Here is a 22,780-nt window from a genome sequence, read left to right as displayed (position 1 = left end):
ATCCATTTTGATTTAAGACATTTATGGTACTGCAAATCCAATTCACATGTGATTCTGCCAAATTATCAACATAGCTGTCTGTAGTCACACTTCCAGCTTCTGTTTTCCTGTATGACTTGACGGGAGTTTTTCTTTGGTGAAAGTGAGACAGGTTAGGAGCATGTGATCTGTTCATAACAGTATAAGGCATAATGAAATATTAATCTGAACAGCCCAACAAAAACAAACTCTGGATAAGAACCTTCAATTTGAATTGTGCCACTATACCCTGTTGCTACATGTCACACCTTGTTAAGTTAAAATGCAGCTTGGTAATCTTCCAGTTCTTTAACTGATCACTGTCTGTCTGTTAGGTCTAGACATTTGGCAGTGGCCTGTGGCTTGCAAAAGTATTCAACCCCAAGTCATCACCATTTTCTGGTTTACAAAGGTAGCTACTTTTGATTTCCCAATTTTCATTGCAAACACTTGTGTAATGTGTAAAGGCTCAAGTGGCTATTTGTTTATTAAAATGGCTAATAAAAACTACAATATTCTACATGCATAAGTTTTAAACCGCTGTACATTAGGATTAGGTAGAAAAGCCCTGTTCTGCAATGCAGCCTTAAAACGTTTGGACACTGATCTGCAGTGTTCTTCTCCTCTTTGTTCATGGTAGAATTCATATAGAACATCTAGGTTCATGGGATCGCGGTCCTGGACTCGGTAGGATGTTGCAGAGCTGTCACTGGGTCATTCCAGAATATTCACTTTACTGTTTTTTGAGCCACTCCAGGCAGGGTTGCATTAGCTTTGTGTCTTGGATAATTGGGTAGTCCCTCTCCAAAGCCTTAGTTTTATAACAGGCCGCAGCAGGTGTTCTTGTGATTCTGTGTAGAATGTATTTCCATTCATTCTCCATTCAATTCTAAAAAGTTTCCCAGTTCCTGGAGATGAGAAATATATCCCCACAGCATGACTTATGCCATGACGTCATGTACGCATTTCACGTATTTCTGATTCGGATGGCGTTTCTTGAGACATTGACAGTCTTAGACCTGCAGAATTTTGAAGATTGCCCAGAACATTTTATTTTGGTCTCATATGATCATTAAAAACTCTCAAATTCCCATTTACCTCTCACCTTCTCACATTTTAAGCAACCTCCATTCTTTAATTTGGATTTTCTAAAACATGGCTTTTATCTACCTTCCGATAGAGTCAAAAACGTAAAAGCACACTTGCAAGGCTGTCATCATGAATACTTTGCGAGCCTTCTCAGGGAGACTGGATTATTAAGGGTGTTTCACCTTAATTTACTACATGTTTCATTTTATACTGGGGAGCTAGTATGATAAGTGTGAAGTCTTCACACTTCTTGTCAGAGCATGAAAAGATGAGTATAGAACAACACTTTCCTGACACATTCTTTGGTAAAGAGAACAGGAGTGTGAGCATGTAGTCATTAATAACACAAGCCTATGACTGTTATGAGGATGCATTTACAGAGCACTTGAGCCAATCTATAATTACATACTTACTGTTTCTGTTTTGTGCACCTGACTCACCTGCACACGGGTCCTACATCTGTCAAGCATTGCATCACCATAGTTTTTTCTATTAAGCAAATATAACCTGCTTCATAGGCCTGCAGCCATAAACAGACGGGATGTGCCAAGCTAAAAAAAAAAAAAAAAAAAAATAGACAATTGAGTTACATCCTGACTGGGACCAGCAGCAGAATGGGGCTGGTCTTGTCACCAGGCAGCGGCCAATCGTTTTAGTCTAATCTACTGACATCAAAAATAACGTGAGCTGTACTGACAGTGCAACTGTGTTAAGATGTGTGCCTGAGAAGTATGTGGAATTTTGACAGATGGACTGGTAAGTAGGTTAACAAAATATGTTATGTTCACTTTCAGGCCACGAGTCTGATTTGTCAGAGCAAGCTTTTTAGCAACCATTTGACAGCTGAGAATTGTTAGCATATGCAAATATGAACTAAGCTAGAAACCAGCTAGCTCCCTGACAAGCCAAGGCAGCAAATAGGCTCAATGTAGCAAGACTGAAGGAAGAGGCTGGTTGCGGTGTTTGTTTACCATCTTACCAACTCGGTAGGTAACTTTAGGTACCCAGCTAGTGAAGTAGCTAGCCATTTGTATTGTGTTAGCTGCACCAAGGATACTCACCCAGCTAGCTAGCTAGCTTCGAGTTTCCTCTTAGCTAGATAGCAAGCCAGACAGACAGGTTTCACCTGGTTAGATTACGTTGTGTAGTTAGCCAAATGACTTCATAACCCTGGCTAGCTCATGCTATGAAGGTGAAATAGTGACGCTAGATATCTAACGCAACAGTTTGGTTACTTCAATGCAACCTAGCAGCCAGGGGGGCATTTCCCTAGGTTAAACTTTATGTCCGATACATTTTGAGAGGCTGAAACAGCTATTTGTTTTGATATGTCAAGAAACAGGCTAAGGTATGAATATAACTAGTAACTGTCTGTGCATCAGCTGATTGTATTGTTGACGTAAACATATCTTCGAATAGTTTCGAAATAAGCGTCCTTAGTAGCTGTGAGAGAAGCACGAAAAGTCAAGCTAGTATATTGGCCAGGAATGGCTTGCTCAATTCAGGGTAAAGGGCATTGACACATCACTCTTTGCCCCTTTAGTGTTATCGTTACTACTTTGTTCCACAAGCTGATGTCAGCATCCCCCAATATTACATTTTAATTGAGGAGGACTACCCTACTAAGACAGTAATTTAAATACATAATACACCCATACATTTGTCACTGTCTTCTCTTATAGGCTAATAATAATCTTTCAACGATTACTTATTCCACCCGGTGGCATCAATTGACAGACTTGACATTGGCGTCTTAGACATATTACTATGTCTAACAAAGTCTAATTAGTGACTTCTGGAACAGGACTTGTTGTATAAAGTTTCAAGTTATTTGGCATTGCACTATTTCTTTGTGAAATACTTAATTATATATTGGTAACAAGGTGAGGTGCATTACAGGTTATTAAACAATGTTTGCCCTCATGCTGTCAAGAAGAAGGACATTTCTATGAAAAAACTTCCTCATGAAATTCAACACACTCTCTGTTGAAGCACTTGATGAGGATGGTTGATCATTCACAGTGCATTTTTTATCCCTAGCATTGTGGCGAAAGGATGTGTGAGAATGATTGCTTTTATTATTTAAGGTCTAACGGTGTATTTTGTAAACACTATCTAAGTGAACTGAACTAAAAAAAAAAAAGGTTAAGTGGGTTTCTTGTTTTCTTTTCCCCTGTTTCTACCTTCTGTCTCCTTCTGTGACACACATACAGGCCCTATCACAATGTTCCAGAATTGATTGTACCACCAACTGTATGAAAAAGCTCTCCCCAAACAAAGACTCCCATGTGTATCATCTTCTTCAAGTTTGACCCACGGCCTGCATCCAAAAATGCCTACAGGTAAGAGCCGAAACACCCAAAGAATGTATTGAGAGTTTAATATATTTTTCTTCCATCGCTAGATCCAGTGCAGCATTTGTTGTTTCAATATAGAACAAAGTACTGACAGCTTTGTTGGAGTATGGTAACATTGGAATTGTCAATTTCATGTTTTATTCACATGAAGGAATAGTTGGACTTGTTATGTTATAAAAAGAGCACCTGTCTTTAGTCAGTGTAGTTTTTAATGCTAAGAAGCACTAGCTGTTGCCTCTGATTGTATTGAGCACAGAGGCAGTACCAATAGTAGATCAGCTAAAGGTTCCACTCAATCGGATTTCAGAGGAGAATGCATAGAGGACAGCCAGGACACCTCCTGTAGCTTAGGTTTCCCACAATTCCATCTGATCTCTCCCAGGGAAGGTCCTGGAATGTCATGGCCTGTGGCTATGTCAATACACCTGACTGAGTGATTAAAGCAGAGCTTAATACAGTCGTTGAGACTAGAGGAGCTTCGGTGTCTGTCTCGAAAGTCATGTCCTAATGGAGGATTTAAAACTCTATGTATCTAATTATGGCTTTGTTGTCAAATCATGCAAGACAATGTCTTTGTCTTTTTGGTTAGACAGCAAAATATTACAGAAGTGCAAATTTGTGTTCCATATCAGTACACATGTCCAATCCTCCACTGAGAATTCTGCGGAGGAAATTCATTCTGCTAATTGCAACCTCATGGCTGGGCTGGGCTAGGCTAGGCTTTGCTGTATGTCCAGAACAATGCTTATGTAAGAATACTCTAGACAGTCCTACGAACTGTAGAATTAGGGTCCTATAAACAGTGAGTGGGTGAAAATTGATTTTTCTTCTTTTGATCTATGGTCTCTTGGTTCATTATTGTCACACATGGACAAATGTAATGATGCATCCAAAAACAAACAGACAGATTATAGACTTTCCATTTATGCTCATGTGAATACAAGCAAACATGGGACACCTGGCTGTCATACAGCTGAATGTGGGGTATTTCAATCACTTACACATCTGTTGCCCTCCTGTAATTACATTGCAGCGGTTTCGAGCAGCCAACAAATTATCGTTATCCTGGGCACAATCTGAAACAGAGAGCGTTTCTGAAATGGTGCTCTCCATCCTGGAAATGATTGTGCGTCATTAGCCTTTTATCCACCACAGTTGACCCCCTATTAGGCTTTTGGGGGTATTTGTCATTGAAAAAGAAATTGTCCTTTATGTGAAAGCTGCAACTCTTTCTAAGATCATTACAGTTAGCAGTAGCCCAATTTACATTATCCTCTTGGACTATGGATAAATTCACGTTCATGTTTATTGATTTAAATATTTTTTTGTTTTACCTCAGATGGAAAACGCACAGTTTTATTACACTGAGTTACACAATGAAATGGCCGCCTTTCATCTATGCTTTGTTTTTCTCTCTGTAATTGAATATGATGGCTGTGTTGGGTAGAGTTATGACCACTGACTAAATATGTGCATTAGGCTCTGTGGGGGTTCACTGCTAGAGGGCATAAAACCAGCGGCATGAATACAGACTCTGTCTCTCCAACGTTAAAGGTTGTCTAATTGGTTCAGTCGTGGCAGATCTGATTTGTGCAGGTTGAGTGCAGGTAGAGGTCAGGAGTGATTCATATTACCCTCACATGTGTCCGGAGGAGATCTTCTGCCCTGTGTGGGATCATGGCTGCATGCAAAGGAAGCACTACTGTTACATACCAATTTGTCTGAATTCATGGATTTGTTGAAGGCCTGACTGAAAAAAAGAAGGAATGTATTCCTTGGAAATATTTTAATGATAGTCTTCTATATCATATATCATATTTAGATAGAGTAGTCTATGGCCCTAAAAACATTTGCCCTGATGAAATTTATAGGCTGAATGTTTTATGTCAGTGTAAATCCATAAACCTAATCTTTTAAAGTGAGATGTGCCTTTTACTATTGATAGACTTAAGCCAAAAAATTCCAAAAATCCATATCTGTCGGTGTTATTATGCGAAGCAGAACAGTATTGTGTGCTCAGTTAAATTTCATGTTGTGGACTGACATGCTGAAATAACTGCACACAAACGTGTAATGGTGCTCTTGGGAACGTGGCATGCAATGTAGGCCGCCACATGATGACTGCTCCAGCTGAAGAGATCCTCAACTGGCACGTTCTGCTGTCTCAGCATTGACATAAAACACGAGCCAAACATGAATAGAGTGGATGAGAAAGCCAGAGAGAAATAGTGTGTGTGTGTGTGTGTGTGTGTGTGTGTGTGTGTGTGTGTGTGTGTGTGTGTGTGTGTGTCTGTGTGTGTCTGTGTCTGTGTCTGTGTGTGTCTGTGTCTGTGTCTGTGTCTGTGTCTGTGTCTGTGTCTGTGTGTGTGTGTCAGTGTGTGTGTGTGTGTGTCTGTCTGTGTCCCTGTGTGTGTGTGTGTGTGTGTGTGTGTGTCTGTGTTTCTGTGAGTGTGTGTGCGTGTCTGTTTCTGTTTGTGTGTGTGTCTGTTTATGTGTGTGTGTGTGTGTGTGTGTGTGTTTGTGTTTCTGTGAGTGTGTGTGCGTGTCTGTTTCTGTTTGTGTGTGTGTCTGTTTATGTGTGTGTGTGTGTGTGTGTGTGTGTCTGTTTCTGTGTGTGTGTGTGTGTGTGTGTGTGTGTGTGTGTGTGTGTGTGTGTGTGTGTGTGTGTGTGTGTGTGTGTGTGTGTGTGTGTGTGTGTGTGTGTGTGTGTTTCTGTGTGTGTGTGTGTCTGTTTCTGTGTGTGTGTGTGTGTGTGTGTGTGTGGGGCACGGGCTGCCGGTTGTGATTCATGGACAGTAGCAGCACATTAATGTGAAGTCACTAAGTCATGCGCCATTGCTGTGCTAAATAAGTGACAGTTGTGCAGAGCTAGTAAAAGTCTCCAGAGATTAATGTCAAACGCCGCATTAAGCCAAGCAGTGATAAAGTTCCTGCTTGAGTCTGTAAAGGCTTTGGACCAAGTGAAGCACCACTTGGCATCAACTTTTGTTGGAATTACTCTTAATGGGAATATATTGGACATTGCACTGGTCCAATGCAGAAGTGCTTTTTAAGTTGTTTAGCCGGTATTGCAGTACTCACACATACACACCCAACTGTCAAGTTTGTTTGTTGTTGGTTATTGATAATGATGTTTCATCAACCATGCTATGGTTGTTATGCTATTTGTTTTTTAGAGGACAGCTTAGCAAAGCTCTCTGTTCACACTTGATGAAGGACTGGACACCTTCCACTCTTTTGAGCCCATATGCTGCAGCTAATCCACAACATTCACGTGGCCTTTACTTTGCCGTTAAATGAAGATGATTGAGGCACATCACACAAGAGTAATGTTTGAGTCCATATGCTGGAACTGTGCTGGTAATCAGTGTCAATCTGTTGAGACCAGTTAGCCAGTGCATCATCATAATGAGCCCTGGGTCAGTGATGGGTATTGGCTGACTGAGAGGTGAGATGGAGTGCAGTTGCTGTGAGGATTCCAGAGTAGAGATTTTTTTTTTTATTCTTCCAACCTGTAATCTTTCACTCTGTATTTTGCCCCTTCTTTTTTGTGGTAACACCTGCTCCTCCATTTGCATGGATTCAGAAACTGACTTTTAGAGCCAAGCAACACTCCCAGCAAGAGTTTTATTTATTTTTAATTATTGTTTTACAGTCAGGATTGAGGGTGGGGATTGTCAAAGGTACAGGATACTACACCACTGTACAATGTTTCTTGAAAGTCAAATGATTAAAACAATATATCCCTGTACAGTAATGGCATTACTTTTAAGTTGAACATTATAGTATCTCATGTTAAATTGATTTTTTATTTTACTATATTAAAAGAGCTATATGTAGACAGGACACCAAGCGTGTACAGTTTTTAAGATATTGTCTCACTCTTGAGTGATTTTGGCAGTGTGCTTTGGATTGTTATCATGCTTGAATATTCCTCTTCTGCCAAGCCATTTTGTCAGCCAGTATTTCTGTATATCCACAGGCATTAATTGTGTCATATATATCCCCTGGCCTGGACCCAATCTTAGCCAAACAGCTCTTCGGCACAAAAATCGGCCAGATACATTTTTGCCATATAACATGAAAAGAAACCTGATGAATATTGGAAGCACACAGTAGTGTTTGGTCAGATGGACCCCATCTGAACCGATCAACCTTATCTTGGTCTCAACATGTTTGGCGTGAACCAATGTAAAAAAAAAACTATTTTGTATAATTTGACATTTAACTGATCTTGCACAGAGATGTACTCACTAATGGAATAAATTGTAAATCAATCCAGTTCCTGTCCTGGTCTGGACACTGACATAGACATGTTATCACTGTGCTTAGCTAAGTGAAAGGTTGTACAAAGAGATTATAATTTTTAATTGCATTGCTGGCAACGGGACATATGTCCATTCAGAGAGTTGGAGACAATTTGTGACAATAACAGAGATGGGTCTACCAAGAATGCTGCACAGAAGTGTGTGTAATATTGGAGAGACGGCTGCTTCTCCATCTCTTCCCAGCTGCCTCTGAAGGGGGGGGGGTTGCTCAGAATGATGACCACAACCACCGGCTCTGCCAGCTCTGCACTTCTCTCTCTTTTTCACTCTGTCTCCCTCTCTGTCTTATTTTCCCTCTCTTCTCTCTCGCTCTCTCTCTCTCTCTCTCTTTCTTTCTTTCTTTCTTTCTTTCTTTCTTTCTCTCTCTCTCTCTCTCTCTCTCTCTCTCTCTCAGGTCTCTGTGGACTTCCGGGGAAAAAACGGGCCACAAATTGACACCAACAGCAACAATAAAACAAGCTGTAAACTTGGGTCATGTGCCTTTAAGCCTTAATACTACTTGTAAAACCCCGGTGGCAGAGCTGTGTGGGCGTTTTAATCTTTTGCAGACTCCCATATATTTGATCTTGCACTGTGCCAATATTCCATTATTGTCTGTGTAATGCCTGCTCTGTCTGACACACTGTTTGTGTGGTAGACCAGGAGGCGTGTGATTATCACTGCTGACATGTGTCCTTCAGGCTGATCTTGGCTGCCAACCGAGATGAATTCTACAACCGTCCGTCCAAGGCAGCAGACTTCTGGGGATCCAGCAATGAGATCCTTAGTGGTGAGTACAGTGCCTGTCCGACACCATACATTACTGATCTCTGAGTTTGATGGGACACAAATGCCCAGAATCTCCCATAACTCTCTTTCTGTTTGCCTCTGTCTTTTTGCTGGCACATGATCAGTAGCTGCCTCAGCAAGACTTGCTTCATAGCCGCAGATATCGGTTTCCATGTCAACAGAGCTGATTTGAACGGAATTAGTGCACTGCAGTGTAAACAGGCCACTGATTTTCACTGTTCTAAGCAAGCACTTTCACATTACCACAGTTTGCTCTGACTTCATGTACAGCATAGTAAAACCTAGCAGGAGTGAAGGCAAACAGCAGCAGTCGGCACATAGTGTTTCATGCTGAGCGGTAAGGGCATTGCCTCAGGCAATTTTTCAGTGTGAAATTCCCGTTCCTGAAATGTCCTCTCACCTTGCAGTTGTTGCAGCTGCTGTCATTTGTTGGTCCATTGAATCATCGCTCTTCTGTGCCCTTGCCTCAATTTCAGGCCGGAATCCTCAAGGGTTGAAGGATGTCAGTCATTTCAACAGTGAAATCACATATTTTGCATATGCAGTAGTCCCATTACAAAGGCTGAAACTAGTTAAGATTGCTTTTCCTTACTACTCCTACTTATGATACCATTACTTTATTTGAACACACACTTTATTTTAATGTATTGTCTATTTAAATATATTGGTTGTGCTGATTTATCGCAGTGTGATTTTCCTTTACCTGAATATCATGCAACTTTTGCTTCCTTGATAAACACTAGCACTGAAGGTTAGCAATGAGCTTTAACACCTGGCACTCAACAAACCAGATGTCAAGTTTGTCTGTTTGAAAAAAATAATTCTCCTCAGCAAGCCGGCTACTCCGCATTATTTTATTCCACCTCTTCTGCCCACTTACACACATTGACAAACCGCTTATTCACTGGAAGGCATCGAAGCCAGGAGGAAAACTCCCTTTAATTGACTGATGACCCCCCTCCCCCCCCTGGTCTGATGCACAATAACGCATGGCGCAGAAATCAATCACCTCGTCCCACATGCAGCGAAGGCAACGCCTGCCGTTGTTTGTCTGTCGCACCCTCACCCCGTAATCTGGGGGTCAGTCACCAATAGGTGGTATTTAATTGATGTCTGCCTTTATGTGGCTCAGGGACCGTAAATCCTGGAGCTGACATCGAAGGCCTTATCTGTCCAAGAAGGATGGAGACCTCCACAGAACAAAGCAAAAGGGTGTCGCAGCGCATGAGGGTCAATGACAAGTTTTTTTTTGCGTTGGTGCCCTTCCACTGCATTAAGTCTGCATCAGTGCATCATTTAACAGGTGTCCTTTTATTTAAACTGACCGGAAGGCATAGCTTATATTGGTGCTCATGCTGCTAGGGAATTGCCATTATGTGTGAATCTTTTAGTGCTTGTAGGGCAGAAAACATGCAACCTTAGTTGGTTGTGTATTGGTTTCAACAAAGGCTTTATGGTCTTTTAACTACATGCACCATTTGTCTCATCAGTATATTGCCTTGTCTTTTTAGCTTGTTAGTGCAGATGCATGCAAAGGGCCATCTCTGGGTATTGAACTATTGATCTTGACCTCGATGTTGCCTCACCCACCAGTTGAACGTCCAAGAGCTGGGTATGTGTCTCGGAGCATTATCTATCATCCCAAAAGCACTCAGTGCTCTGCAGAGAGTGTAATTGGCACGCTGGTGGTCATTATCATTTCGAGAGATCATTTTTTCACGCAAAGGGCAGATGGCAGGAGTGTTCATTTGGACCGAGGCTTACCCCTGCTAGACCGGCTCCACTGTGCGCTGATAAGGATGCAGAGAATAGAGCGCTTTCATTTTAGAGTTCAGATGCTCTGCCTCTTCAAAGGATCCCTGCTCTCTCTCGAGGTTTGAGATCTTGCCTAGACACCCGTGCTCTCCAAGGTTCTCTGCCTGCCTCTTTTTTTCTTCTTCTTTTTATTTGTTACTGCATGAAGTGCACTGCTGCACCATTTTTTAGATGTTCTCTTTCACAGGGATTTGAATGAGAATTTTGCATCGTTGCATTGTCCATCTGTCCATTAGAGAAAGGGAGAGGTTGCCTCAAGTTTCAAATATTCTTTTTGACAAAAAGTACTTCCAACGCTTGCTCTTATGTCAATGCACTACACATATGTAATGTGTCTGTCATCTCTTGAAGGCCTGGACCTGGAAGAGGGGAAGGAGGGTGGATCATGGCTGGGCATCAGCAAGAGGGGGAAGCTGGCTGCACTGACCAACTACCTGGAGGGACGGCCCAATCCTGATGCACAGGGGAGAGGTGAGTCTGAAAAAATAGGCTTCAGTGATAACTGCAGATGGCTAATGTTGTGGAAAATATAACAGACAAACCTGTGGCAAACCTCCTGAATTTTCTGTCCTCTATGTATAGTATACCAGCAGAGACTCAAAGCTCCCCCCCAGGTCAGAAGCAACAGTAAAGGGACATGCTTACTTTGTTTAATGAATGGAAACCATCCCCCCTCCTTGGTTCTGTATGTGTGTCCGGCTTAATATCTCAGCCCCAGTCACTCACCAGCTGTCTGTTCTGGATGTGGATCTGTTGGAAGGGAAAACCATTGTAGTCTAATGATCGCGGCTGTCTTAGTGAGCTTGCCGTATTTATTCTGATCCCCTTAAAGCCACATTTCTGGCATTTGTCTGACAAAACAATACCATTTGAGAGAGTGTTTGTGGTCCGTGCCAATTGGTATGATCTCTGTACTCATTCAGTAAATAACTGGGATATTTGTCAGCTCTCAAACAGGAGAGCAGGTCAGAGAATCAGGGTGGAGACAAACATCTCCAGCATCCTGTGTTCTCAAGTTTGGATGGAAACCATGACTGAGAATAAGAGTGGAAACTTCATTTGCTAATTGTTTTCATAGATTGCAGGGCATTGCATGCATTGATTGTGGAAAAACATACATTGTGTGCACCGACCATGGTAAATCAATGCAGGCTTAAATGAGAACCCCTTTCATTAATCCTTTTTAAAAACATTCTATCAACTAAGTCACTGTAGGTTCACTCCTAGAACTTGCTGTTCTGTTCTTTTTCCCCCCCCAGGCTCTTTGGTGTCCAACTACTTGACAGACAATCTCGACAGCTTTTCCTACCTTCGCAAGGTGTCCACTGAAGGGCATCTCTACAACGGCTTTAACCTCCTAACGGCAGATTTCAAGTGAGTGATTGCTGGGCGGGATTGGTATTGGGAAATTGTCTGGTCTTGATTGAGAACAGCTCCCCCTTAAACAAAACAGTCATGGAAGGTGCAAAGAGGGCAGAGAGGTTTGTTTTGTGAAGCAGAAAAGTTTCAGCATCGCCACTTTCACAAAAAAGCCTAGCACATTCCGCCAACTTCCAACAATAAAACTGAGTATTTAGCCAAAGGCTTCACAAAGTAGGGTAGAGGAGGAGGAAAAATATTCATACTTGTCCCCGGCCATTTAAAATATTTAGACTTAATATTTTCTTCAAAAATGGCTTCCTCTATGTATCGGTGAACAGGCATAATGTTTCTGTTGAGCTGACTTGGGAGAACTGATGAACCCAAAGATACATTGGAAATGTAGTGGTTAAGTGCGTCCCTCTCCCTCCCTCTCTCTCTCTCTCTCTCTCTCTCTCTCTCTCTCGCCCTCTCTGTACGGCTGCTTTGTGTTTGAGGATCAGAATGAAACAGAGATGGCATTGTCCCCGTCTCTTGGATCGTTGAGGGCGAGTACGGGCGCTCGGGAACAGCCACCTGCTCTCTCCAGACTGAGACGCTCAAGAGAGCCCATTTAGAATTCAGTCTGAACACCTGTCTGTGCTCTCATCCCGACCGGGCTTCTAAGGAGAATATATATACATATATATACATATGTATCCCCCGTCTCTCTCTAGCCGAAGGGAATGTGTTTACTGAGTAGATTCGGTTTGGGGTTCTTGTGATGTTTCCATACACAAGACAGAGGCTATTTATTCAATGGCATTACTCCGTCCCTAAGCTCCCTGTATGAAGGGCAGTATCAAAGTGCTGTCTGAGCATATACCACTGGCTCAGACAAAGGGCTCCATTCATTTGCATGGCTGGGAAGAAGTTCAAGGTGATTGGCGAAGTTTCAAAGCCACAATTTCCCTTTGTCTCCCACACCTGACTGAGAATTCCTCCCGTAAATAGTTTGGAGATTATCTGTGTTTTTGTGATTGTCCAGCGCCTCATGTTCGCCTCCAAATGGCGCCACGCACATGCTGACCCCATGTCTGATCCGCACTTAATCTCGGCAGGAAATGTTTCATTTTGTTAGAAGGGCCATTTGGAAATGAGGGGCAACCATATTAAGAGAAAGTAACAGCTGTCATATCTGCTCCGCGGTCTTAACAGAAGACACATAGACAAGATGTTTGGGGGTGGGTGGAGCAGACAGAAAGTAATGCCTTTATAGCTGTTGATGTATATCATTTTCCTACCATCACCTGGATGCTGAAATCGATCCATTTCTCTCTGTCTGGTCCGAGCCTGCAGGTCTGTGTTGTGCAGAGAACATGACGTATGGATGCTGACAGCACAGAGCTGCAAACCCCCCTAATGAAGGGGAGCAGGGCAGCAGCTGCAGTAGCAACGGCTATTTATTTGTTTGCCTTTTTATAAACAACCTCATTATAGGCCTATTAGTTTCTGATAAAGTAATATCAACACACTGCAAAAGCTCAGTTGGGGGGGAAAACAACGACCCATATGTTGTTGGAGAATCAATAGCAATTTATATTAATAACAAATTGTTAATGGTGAGTGGCCTAAACAATCTTGTTTTTTTTCCAATAGCAGGATTGATTGAGGTTGAGATTAACCAAAATACTATGAGGATCCTAACATTTTAATTTAATGTATTAATATGGTTAGCCTACAGTTGTTAAGAGAGCAGAGCATTATGTATGGAAGGGGAGACATTTATTGTTAAGAGGTTAAGGTACAAAACCTTTTGACTTGTGTAAACATGTCATATTCTCCTCCCTTGATCTTGAATGTTCTGCAGAAAGAACAAAGTGTGAAAATGAAGTGTGTCTACCTTTGCCCTTGTACATCAAAGCTAGATAAAACACTAAAATGAACAATGCCACACAAACTAAAATTAAATAGAATTGCTGTTAGAATCAGCTTCATTTTCATTCCCTCCTTGGTTTTCACTGTGGCTACTACACCCCATACTAATGAAAAGGACCTAGGATGAAAGAATTACCTCATATTTGATGTCACATACTCATCCTTCCATCTCACCTTTTCCAGCTTCTGTAAATCAAGGCTTTCTTCGTAATACCTGAAAAACTAAAACTAAGTTAAAAACTATACTAAAACTATTCCATTCCTCAAAATAAAAATACAAATAAAACTACTAATGCGACTGCAGGATGTGCAGCAAGAGAATTTCAAGTTCATACGTAGGCCGCCTTCCATGGAGAGGTTTACCTGGAAGATATAAATGCTAATCCGACCAATTTGAGGTGTGTGTCGAGTCTCAACCCATGGAAAGGTAATTGTGGAAACTAAGCACGTTCAAGTGCAAATGATTTTATGCTGATTTGACCAGCATTCAGATTTCAGAAGAAAATGGGTGTAAGGTTTATGTAAGCTGTTCTTGGCAACTCTGACAAAAAACCTTCATATACAAATCGTGGGATTGTGCATAATCCTGTTTTTATGTGAAATTGTACACCTTTGACCCCAAAAGTAATCTCAACAATACTACATCTAATTCTACAATTTACAAAAGTACTTACAGTAATAATAGCCATAACCATAATACAATAAAGTGCATCAAATTGGCAGATGACTTGGTATAATAAATCAGTGGCACCTAATTTACTATGATTTAGATAATTGAATAGCAAAGCAGTATGCTTACATCTAATTGTACTGATATCCTAAGTGGGGTAAGCTGAGTCTTTTACACTACCTTTCTGGCCTGATGGAATATTTCTGTCACAACAACAACAACACAACAACAGTTAAAACACATACTTCTGTGTCAATCTTTTCAGATCCTCTGCTTTTTATGTTTGTGAATACTGCATTCTATTGGCTCTCTTTAACAGCACTTTGCACAGAAAATGTGGTTGCTACGCAATGCCACACACAAGCTTTGTTTCCATCCAAGTCATCACATCGTTTAAGTGTGAGGACTCCTAAAAAAAATCTTGTCAAATTCAATTTCATGGAAATAACCCATTTCCATCAACCTCAGTCGCATTACAGCTGTGTGAATTGGGAGGTAACCCAACCGCTTTTGTGAATTAAATTCCTATTTGATTTAGAAGATATTGTGTTAATTTCAAGCAATTCCACTCAAGATTTTCTATCCGAATGGCACAATTTGCATTTAAATAGTTATTTAACAGCTATTGACTGTTAAATGGCAGTCTTGGTATTACTGCATGTTAATTGACTACTGATTGCACAACATCCTTACATTGCATGTAAGAAATGGCTCAGGTTCCTTAATAACACAGTATACCAAATATTATGCATACTTTATGTAGCTGTACAGCTACAAAAGTCTTCACCTCATTTCAGAAAAACAAATATTTACATTTGAAATCACCTGACAGTTCACCTTAAAACATTACAGCTAAGCTGATAAAAATCATCATGGATTTTAAGGGGTTGTATCAGGACACCTAGATTTAAATTATGTTTGACTTCTAGTTTCATCTCCAGATCTTGTTTTTATCCTTGAAGTTATCTGGGCCAGTCACGATTGGCTATTGTCTGGCTTCTTCTTTTATCTCAGGGGGCTGAATCTGTATTTTCAAATGTGAGGAATTGACAGGAGATTATTACTTAATATCTTCTTGGCACCACACGTTTTACATCCTTCCCTCTGCGTTCTGTTGATTATATATGTAAGCTTTCCAGCCACCACTTACAAGCCCTGCCATTAATAAATCACTGTTTTTCTAGGGAGCTCTGCAGCACACGTCTCTGTTTCAGAGTAATTCACCACCAATCATAGATGCTGCACTCTCCTCACACAAGTACATGTATTTATAATAGTATAGCAGTAATGTATTTAGAGGTTTTAAAGTTTTTTAATTTAAAAGTGCAGCTTTAAAAACTTAAGGCAGCTTGTGGCACTATACATCCCGTTTGCATTTAAAGGAAATCAGTAGATGGATGATCTGCACTCGGCTGGTTTACGTTGCCTCCACCAGAGAGAGAAGCGATAGATCATGAAATAATCATAACTGTGGTTAATATTTAGTTTTCCTTTCTGTGTGCCAGTTCTGCCCAGTAAGAGAACCCGCCTCGCTTCATTTCCATACTCCATGGAGGATGGTGCGGGTATCCTAGCAATTGCACAATATTTCCATCAGCACCATCTCTGAGGCCTCCACAGCTCTCCGAGGCTCTCTGGGGAGATTTCTCTGATTTACTCCACATCAGCGCCTGATTAGGATATGGGTGATGTTGACTCCAAAACCATGACTGAACAGCATGCAAAACAGAGGAGGGGCTTTAAGATGGTTAGCTAAGAAGAAGAACAAATAAATAAAAAGGCAAAAAAGACTCAGAACCTTGTACCACTCTGATCTCTTTCTTGAAGCTATGATACCCTAGTTTAGTGGAGCTGTGCAGTAAATATGCCCTTAATTAAAATTGAAGAAATTATTCTACTTTATGGATGTGTTTTAGTATCAGTTTTTTTTGTGTTGCACCGAGTTGTTGCAAAGCTAAATAAGTATGAGTATAACTCATAGGAATTTCACACATTTTCTTGTGTATAACTAAAATAAAAATAAATTGTTAATAATTTCTCTCGCAAACCTTTATGCCTTAAATTCAGAAACTATTATAATAGTCATAAATCAGTCCATAGAGCTTGTTAGCATGGTTTTTAGTAAGTGTAATTAGACATGCTTGGTTATTGCTTGCTTGCACAATGAGATGGTTTATAAAAAGGACCTGTCCACTTTTATATTGCAGTTAGGTTTTGTGTAAGACCTTTCCTTGTAAATAAGGTTTTTTGCCTAATAGGCCAGAGTGTTTCCCAGCTTGATAGAAGCATAACTAAAAGAGATGGCGTGAGGCTAATGAAACTTGTGTCCCATCATCCAAAAGAGCTGGCTGAGATAGTTGAGATAGTCCACCTCCTGAACTACAAGCAGATGTTAAAAAAGAGGTGAAATGTTGCTCATTACTGAGAATGTCCTATGATGCATACTGATAAATTGTCTGTCAGGGCAAACTTCAAAGCACCCACAGAAAAACGTGTTCTCTCTCAGTATCTCTTTATTCTACTATCAGTTAAAGGCTGCTCTGTCATAACTAAACCACTGACCTGGAAATGTTTTTCCCCGGATCAGCTATAGATAGCCAGTCCAAGTAGTTCTCAGAAATTAATGCAAATGAGTGAGAATGTGCGAGCTTTTTTTTTCTCGATACTCCATTTGTTTCACTGAGGTCAGTGGAGGAAATTGGATTCCTATCAGAGAGCAGGAAGATTTGGATTGTTTGGATCTAGAGTCTCTGTCAGCACAGATGATGTTTCTGATAGACAGGCTTCATAGAGAGCTTCTCAGTCTAGTGTCCACTGTCTAGTGCTTTCGCTTTGGACTTCTCGGAGCCCAATGCTGTGAGCTGTACTGCACTCGTTCCACAAAACACCTGCGTGATCCATTCAAATGCATAATGTGGTGGGTTCAAAGTAAATGGTCAAGTGGTATATACATTCTCTTAATTGATTTAGGTGTGTTATTTATAAAACAGTATGTAACCTCCTTGTGAGAAGATGTTTATTTTCCGTTGTTTGTTTAAAACATGAAACAAAGTTGTTGTTTTTTAAAAGCGCAGACTTCAAGCCCCCTGACTTGCCTGATTAATTCTTCCCTTCGAGTAGTTTGCTCAAGACACAATCTCTTTGCCAGCACGAGTGCCCTTTTCACAGTCGCTAGTTCTCTTCAACTTAATTGTCAACTGTGGCATAAACAAATTTGCAAAGCAGCACTGGTGTATTTGCCTTAATTAATCAGATGGAATGAACATGTAGAGAGAAGCAGAACCCTGAACGTCAGCCTAATTTAATAAGGCTTGTTCTTCCGTCCCTCGGTTATTTATAGAAACTCCACATAAACATGGTTTCTATTTTGACACTGAAATATCCCAGTACCTCACTGGTAATAAAATGTGCACAGTGCTGTGTGCGGTGTTGGCTGACTGGAGCTCCCTGCTACCTCTGAAGCAGAGCAGTCGTTTTGTGTGTGGTCTGATTATCAGCCTGCATTGTGTCAGGTTGACGGCTTGGCAGCTGTTTTCATGGCCACCCGATGAGGATTGACTTTAGTGACAATAGCGCTAGTTATGATTTTTAATTACGGGGCGCTTTGTCAACCCAATCCAGTGCCCCAAGCCACCAAGTCTGAAAATAGCTGGAAGATTTGCGTTAATTGTTTGTCGACAGTGTTGCTGTGTGGAAATTATTGTCAGCTCCCTCGATCTGTCTCTTGCAGGGCCAATGAAGACACGGTGTGTTACTATGGAAACAAAGGCAGTCCGGAACCTATCCGTCTAAAGACAGGTTTGCTCAGTGTCTGTGTTCGTCTGAGCTTTGTGTCGCACACACACATACGCTTCCTGATGCAAGGCATGTTTGTTTAGTCACATCCTCTCTTCACACCACTGGTTTTTAAAAGCACAGGAAGACACATATGCCACGGCCACATGTATATGTCTGTGTGTGTGTGTGTGTGTGTGTGTGTGTGTGTGAGGGGGGGTTTGTGTACGCCTGGCTGAGTGCAAGCTGGCCGCTTTCACACAGCTCTCTAGTAGTGACCACTCTGGATGTTCCAGCAGGAATCTACGGGCTGAGTAACTCCCTCCTGGAGACCCCGTGGAGGAAGCTGCAGCATGGCAAGCAACTCTTCTCCAATGTGGTTGGGCGCACACTGCCCCCTGATGGCATGGTGCAGGAACTGCTGCAAATCCTCAACAACGAGGAGCTGTGAGTGAAGGTTTCTCTCATTCTCCTCCTTTGGGAAAAGACTTCTGGGATTTTGTTCTGAGCAAGTCTCATTTTCTGATGAATGTGTACAGTGCCACTTGAAAGTATGTGAATCCCTTGAGCAGTTAAGATTTTTCTGTTGTTTTACCATGATTTTTCCATTTCTTTATCACCAATTTGAAATGAAATGTGTGGGATGGCTTTTACCTGATTTATTATTCCTCTGGTGCTTTTTGGTGATAGTCTTGATGGGCGTCCACTTCTAGGCAGAGTCGTGGTAATTTTGAATGCCCTCCATTTGTACATTATTTATCTTACAGTGGATGGTTGGAGCTGGAATCTTTTGAAGATGGTCTTATAGCTTTTCCAAGACTGATGGGGTGTCAGTACCTTCTTCCTGATGTCCTCGGATGTACTCTAAACAAGTACATGCAATTGATAAACATAAACCTGACATTTCATCTATGGAAAATTGGTGATGAAAAAAATTGAAAAAAAAGAATCATGGTAAAATAACAGAAAACTCTTAACTGCTCAAGGGGTGCACATACTTTCAAGTGGCACTGTATGTGTTTATGCATGGTGCTGTTTTATGCTGAATGTTCACTATTGGACATCTGGTTCTGTTTGAAATCATCATGGCATTAAAAGGCTCCCATTCTTGTCATTTAATTTGGTCCCCTCCTTTGAACTCGTCCTCTTGCCCTCTCCCCTTCTCTCCCATATTGCATCTGTTCTGACTTTCCTTCTTTTCTCCTCTATTCCTCGCTCCTCTCCTCTTCCTCAGAAACAATCCTGACCCCGCACAGGAGACTCAGGGACAGGGCTACAGTAAGCCCATGCTCCAGGCCCTGTCTGCTGTGTGTGTCCGAGCCACAGGATACGGCACAAGGTGAGCACCTCCTATCATTAATAACGAGCTACGCACTCGCTTCAGAGAGCGGCACTCAACCCATCCCCTCTCAAGTTGACTGGTGTGATCGTCTATAACCAAAAATATTTTATTAATTCAATTCAGGACCAACACAATCATCCTCATCGACGCAGCAGGGAACGTGACCTTCACAGAACGCACTATGATCAACTCTGACATCAGCCGGTGGAGCACCAACTCCTTCCAGTTCCAACTCAACGAATGAACACCAAAGTTAGGGGGAGACATTTATGCTGTGCCTTCCGGGATTCTCTCCTCTCTTCCCTGCCTCCCACACCTCACTCTCAGAAGCCATGGCCGCCTGCGTTGCTGCATAAGATGAGAGGGTTTTATGGTAGAAGAAGGGGAGTGAAATTTGTCTACCGCTTCGTGAGCCAAACTGGTTCACTATTGAGATCATGTTTTGGAAACCATATTTAAGCTTGGCTTCGATATGCTTTTGAGGGTTTGGATACAACAAAGCTACATCATTTATAATGAATTGTTTAGATTAAGTGGGATGAAGGATTCTTGTAATCATGGATCACATTATTTTAAACGGTGGTGTCATTGAAAGTCATTTTTATTGAATATAAAAAAACAAAGATATCTCAACAGTGTGTGGGCTTGATGCTTTCTGCCAAAGAATCAATGTATTTTCCATTTAGGAGACCAATAAATAACCTAAGTTTGATGTTGTAGTAATCATTTGTAATATTTGGCCTTCTGTTAATGGGTCGTTGTTTGCTTAATGAAGGAAATGTGATACCATATAAATGTCTGGATGACATGTTTTGACAGTTGTAATATTGTCCAACCATGTTAACCAGAACCACTCAGTTCTGTTAAGTAATGAATTATTACCTCCGCCAAAGAGATTATGTTTTTGTAGCTGTTTGGTTACCTGTCTGTCTGTCAGCAGGATTACGATCAAACTTTCAGGCTGTTTTTCATGACATTTGGTGGAGGGGTATAGCATGGCCCAAGGAAGAACCTATTACATGTTGTACTAGATCTGATCAAGTGGATATTGGTCTTGCTGGAGGTCTGCTCCCCAAGTGCCCTTCACGTTGATCTTTGGGAACTCTAATATAGACAACAACAAGCATTGGACAATGATCAGTTATATCCAGTGTGAGGATGTTCAAAACACAATGGTTAAGTGTTTATGCAAAGTGAAGCAGGCTAGTTTTTACCATAGTGTCAAAGGGTGTTACACTTTATTTGGATTGTCCCCACTAGACTATCTGCACATGCTCAGTTTTAATACAAACTATCTGTTCAATCTCTGTTAACTACAATGTACCGTAAGGTGGGGGGTTGGGTTTGGTTAAGGTGATGTTCAGCCAATTAGAAAGACAGAAATTGACTTTCAAGAAACTATCTTTTGGCAGACTGTCCAAATAAAGTGTTACCTGCCAAAGTTCTTAGATGGATACATTTCTTGGCAGAAAATATCTTCTCTCTTCATTGAAGAACCTTGGAACTTTGAAGCAGGAGGAAAACAATTGAATTGCTTTGGTAGGGTCAGGGTCAATTTTGTACACCGAGGCTTTAAAAAAAGTCTTTGTTTTACCCCTGTGAATATGCCCTCACCCCCACAAATCGGTGCACTTTTTCTTTGCTTTTTCTTAGCCAGAAAAGAACACGCAGTTTTTCAGGAACTCCTACTTACAGACTCACAAAGAGGTACATTTTCCTTATATTTTTGTAACCATAGAAGGGAGAGCACTGGGTTTCTTTTCACAGTTCAAACAAATCAAGGCACCATTGTGAATCACAACAGTGTTTGAAATTGCTCATGCCCTGTATATATGTTGTTAATAAAAGCACTAATGCAACTCCTTAACCTCACTTTGTGTCCATTTGTTTGCAGTTGTAGTTGTTGGATATGTTAGTCAGTAATACTCTCAAAAATCCTGAAAAACTATTGTTGTTAAAAAAACGACTATTTGATGGTCAGATGCGTAAAAACGTTAATGTACTTCCAGATCTTCTCTGGAACACACTGCACTTCCGCTCAGCAGGTGCGCTGATCTGGCACTTCAATGAATGTTCCATCATTTGGACCATTAACCAGGCGGGGACTAATGAGACGTTTTGATGCATTACAAACACTGCAAGCACCTGCAGAGAGATGGTCTGATAACCAGACACCAAATCTCTCCCAGCCCCCCTGCCCCAGCATGACCTGTACCCTTCATCCATCCATCCATTCTTGTCAAAAACTCTCCCTATATTCACTTTAAGGTTTAATCTACATTGATTGTACTCCAGCTCCTCTTAAATACAAAGAGGAAAAGTCACATGGATTTCCAATTCTCTTCTAGTGATCCACATAAAACAGACACGTTATTATTCTGAACTGATACTCGTACTTTGTCCAACATTCGATACTCAGAATCCCATAGGTTGATCATGACTGCCCCCTTCTGTAAAATTAGGAAATTGTTGGTGTATAGCTTATTTGATTTAATTGGACATGTATGAGCTCGCCTGTAATTTGATTGGTGTATTTATTCCCGCAGTCTTTCGTCTGTACATGGTTGGTATCTTATTGGCTTGTCTGCACACAAGTATGCGACTACTGGCTGAGGGCTCACGGAGCCGGTAACTGGGAGGTTCTTTGAGGACGTTTCAAGCTCTCTGTGCTAAAGATGGCGGCGGTAGAGGGTCGGCTTTGGCTTGGGAATAAGTGTATTTTTTTCTGTTGAGACGAGGACAAAAATAGGAAAGGTGAGTGGATTTATTGTGATATGCTTCGCAACATTACGCAGAACCCGAGTGTTTTTTTTAGACTAAGATGCAATTTTACTGTCAATTGAGGCGTGAGGCTGGAATTAAGCGGCCGGTTTTCATCAACGTTTGCTTGCTAGCTAACATGGACCAGTTACGCGGAACAATGACCCCTATAAATGAACGATACATTAGCAAGTATAGCTAGAATAGTTGTCTTCTTAATCTGAATGTTGCGTGGACTATAAGAAACAATCGATTTAGACCTGCGTGTTATCATTTTTTTTGTATGTTGCAATGGTCGCCAGCCACGTTAGCTTCTTGCAGTAAAAGACCGACTAAGTTGACTGAGGCCAGACATCTTGTCTGCTGGTCCGCAACATCTCTCATAACGACCAGAAGCCCTACCCGGTGGTATTTATTTTGCTTATTTTACGTTGCCATTTCTTAGTTTTAGGTAAATAAGCTTGCCACCTGTTAATTATTTTTGCATGACCTATGGTAACGTTCCTATCCGCCGGCTCCCTTTTTAGGGCTACGCCGGGCCTCTTAACTTAATCTAACAATG

At 41.3% G+C, this 22,780-nt stretch overlaps 1 protein-coding gene across 3 annotated transcripts; it reads left to right on the top strand.

Annotated features, from left to right (window-relative positions):
- The first annotated feature begins 1,782 nt into the window (after nucleotides 1–1,782).
- Nucleotides 1,783–21,317, top strand: tango2 (transport and golgi organization 2 homolog). Of its 3 annotated transcripts, none has more exons than XM_080852819.1 (9): nucleotides 1,783–1,863; nucleotides 3,321–3,449; nucleotides 8,473–8,561; nucleotides 10,748–10,867; nucleotides 11,656–11,770; nucleotides 18,073–18,140; nucleotides 18,416–18,563; nucleotides 19,351–19,455; nucleotides 19,582–21,317. In XM_080852819.1, the coding sequence occupies exons 2-9, from the start codon at nucleotides 3,394–3,396 to the stop codon at nucleotides 19,700–19,702; spliced, it is 822 nt and encodes a 273-aa protein (XP_080708945.1). In that variant the 5' UTR covers nucleotides 1,783–1,863; nucleotides 3,321–3,393; the 3' UTR covers nucleotides 19,703–21,317. The 3 variants fall into 3 exon arrangements, with proteins under 3 accessions (XP_080708945.1, XP_080708943.1, XP_080708944.1); XM_080852817.1 differs by having other exon boundaries at nucleotides 18,413–18,563; XM_080852818.1 differs by lacking the exon at nucleotides 1,783–1,863 and adding an exon at nucleotides 1,951–2,093 and having other exon boundaries at nucleotides 18,413–18,563.
- The last annotated feature ends 1,463 nt before the right edge of the window (nucleotides 21,318–22,780 follow it).

The sequence above is a fragment of the Sprattus sprattus genome (assembly GCF_963457725.1).
Source record: "Sprattus sprattus genome assembly, chromosome: 15".
Lineage (NCBI taxonomy): Eukaryota > Metazoa > Chordata > Actinopteri > Clupeiformes > Clupeidae > Sprattus > Sprattus sprattus.
This window is presented reverse-complemented; position numbering and strand designations above follow the sequence as displayed.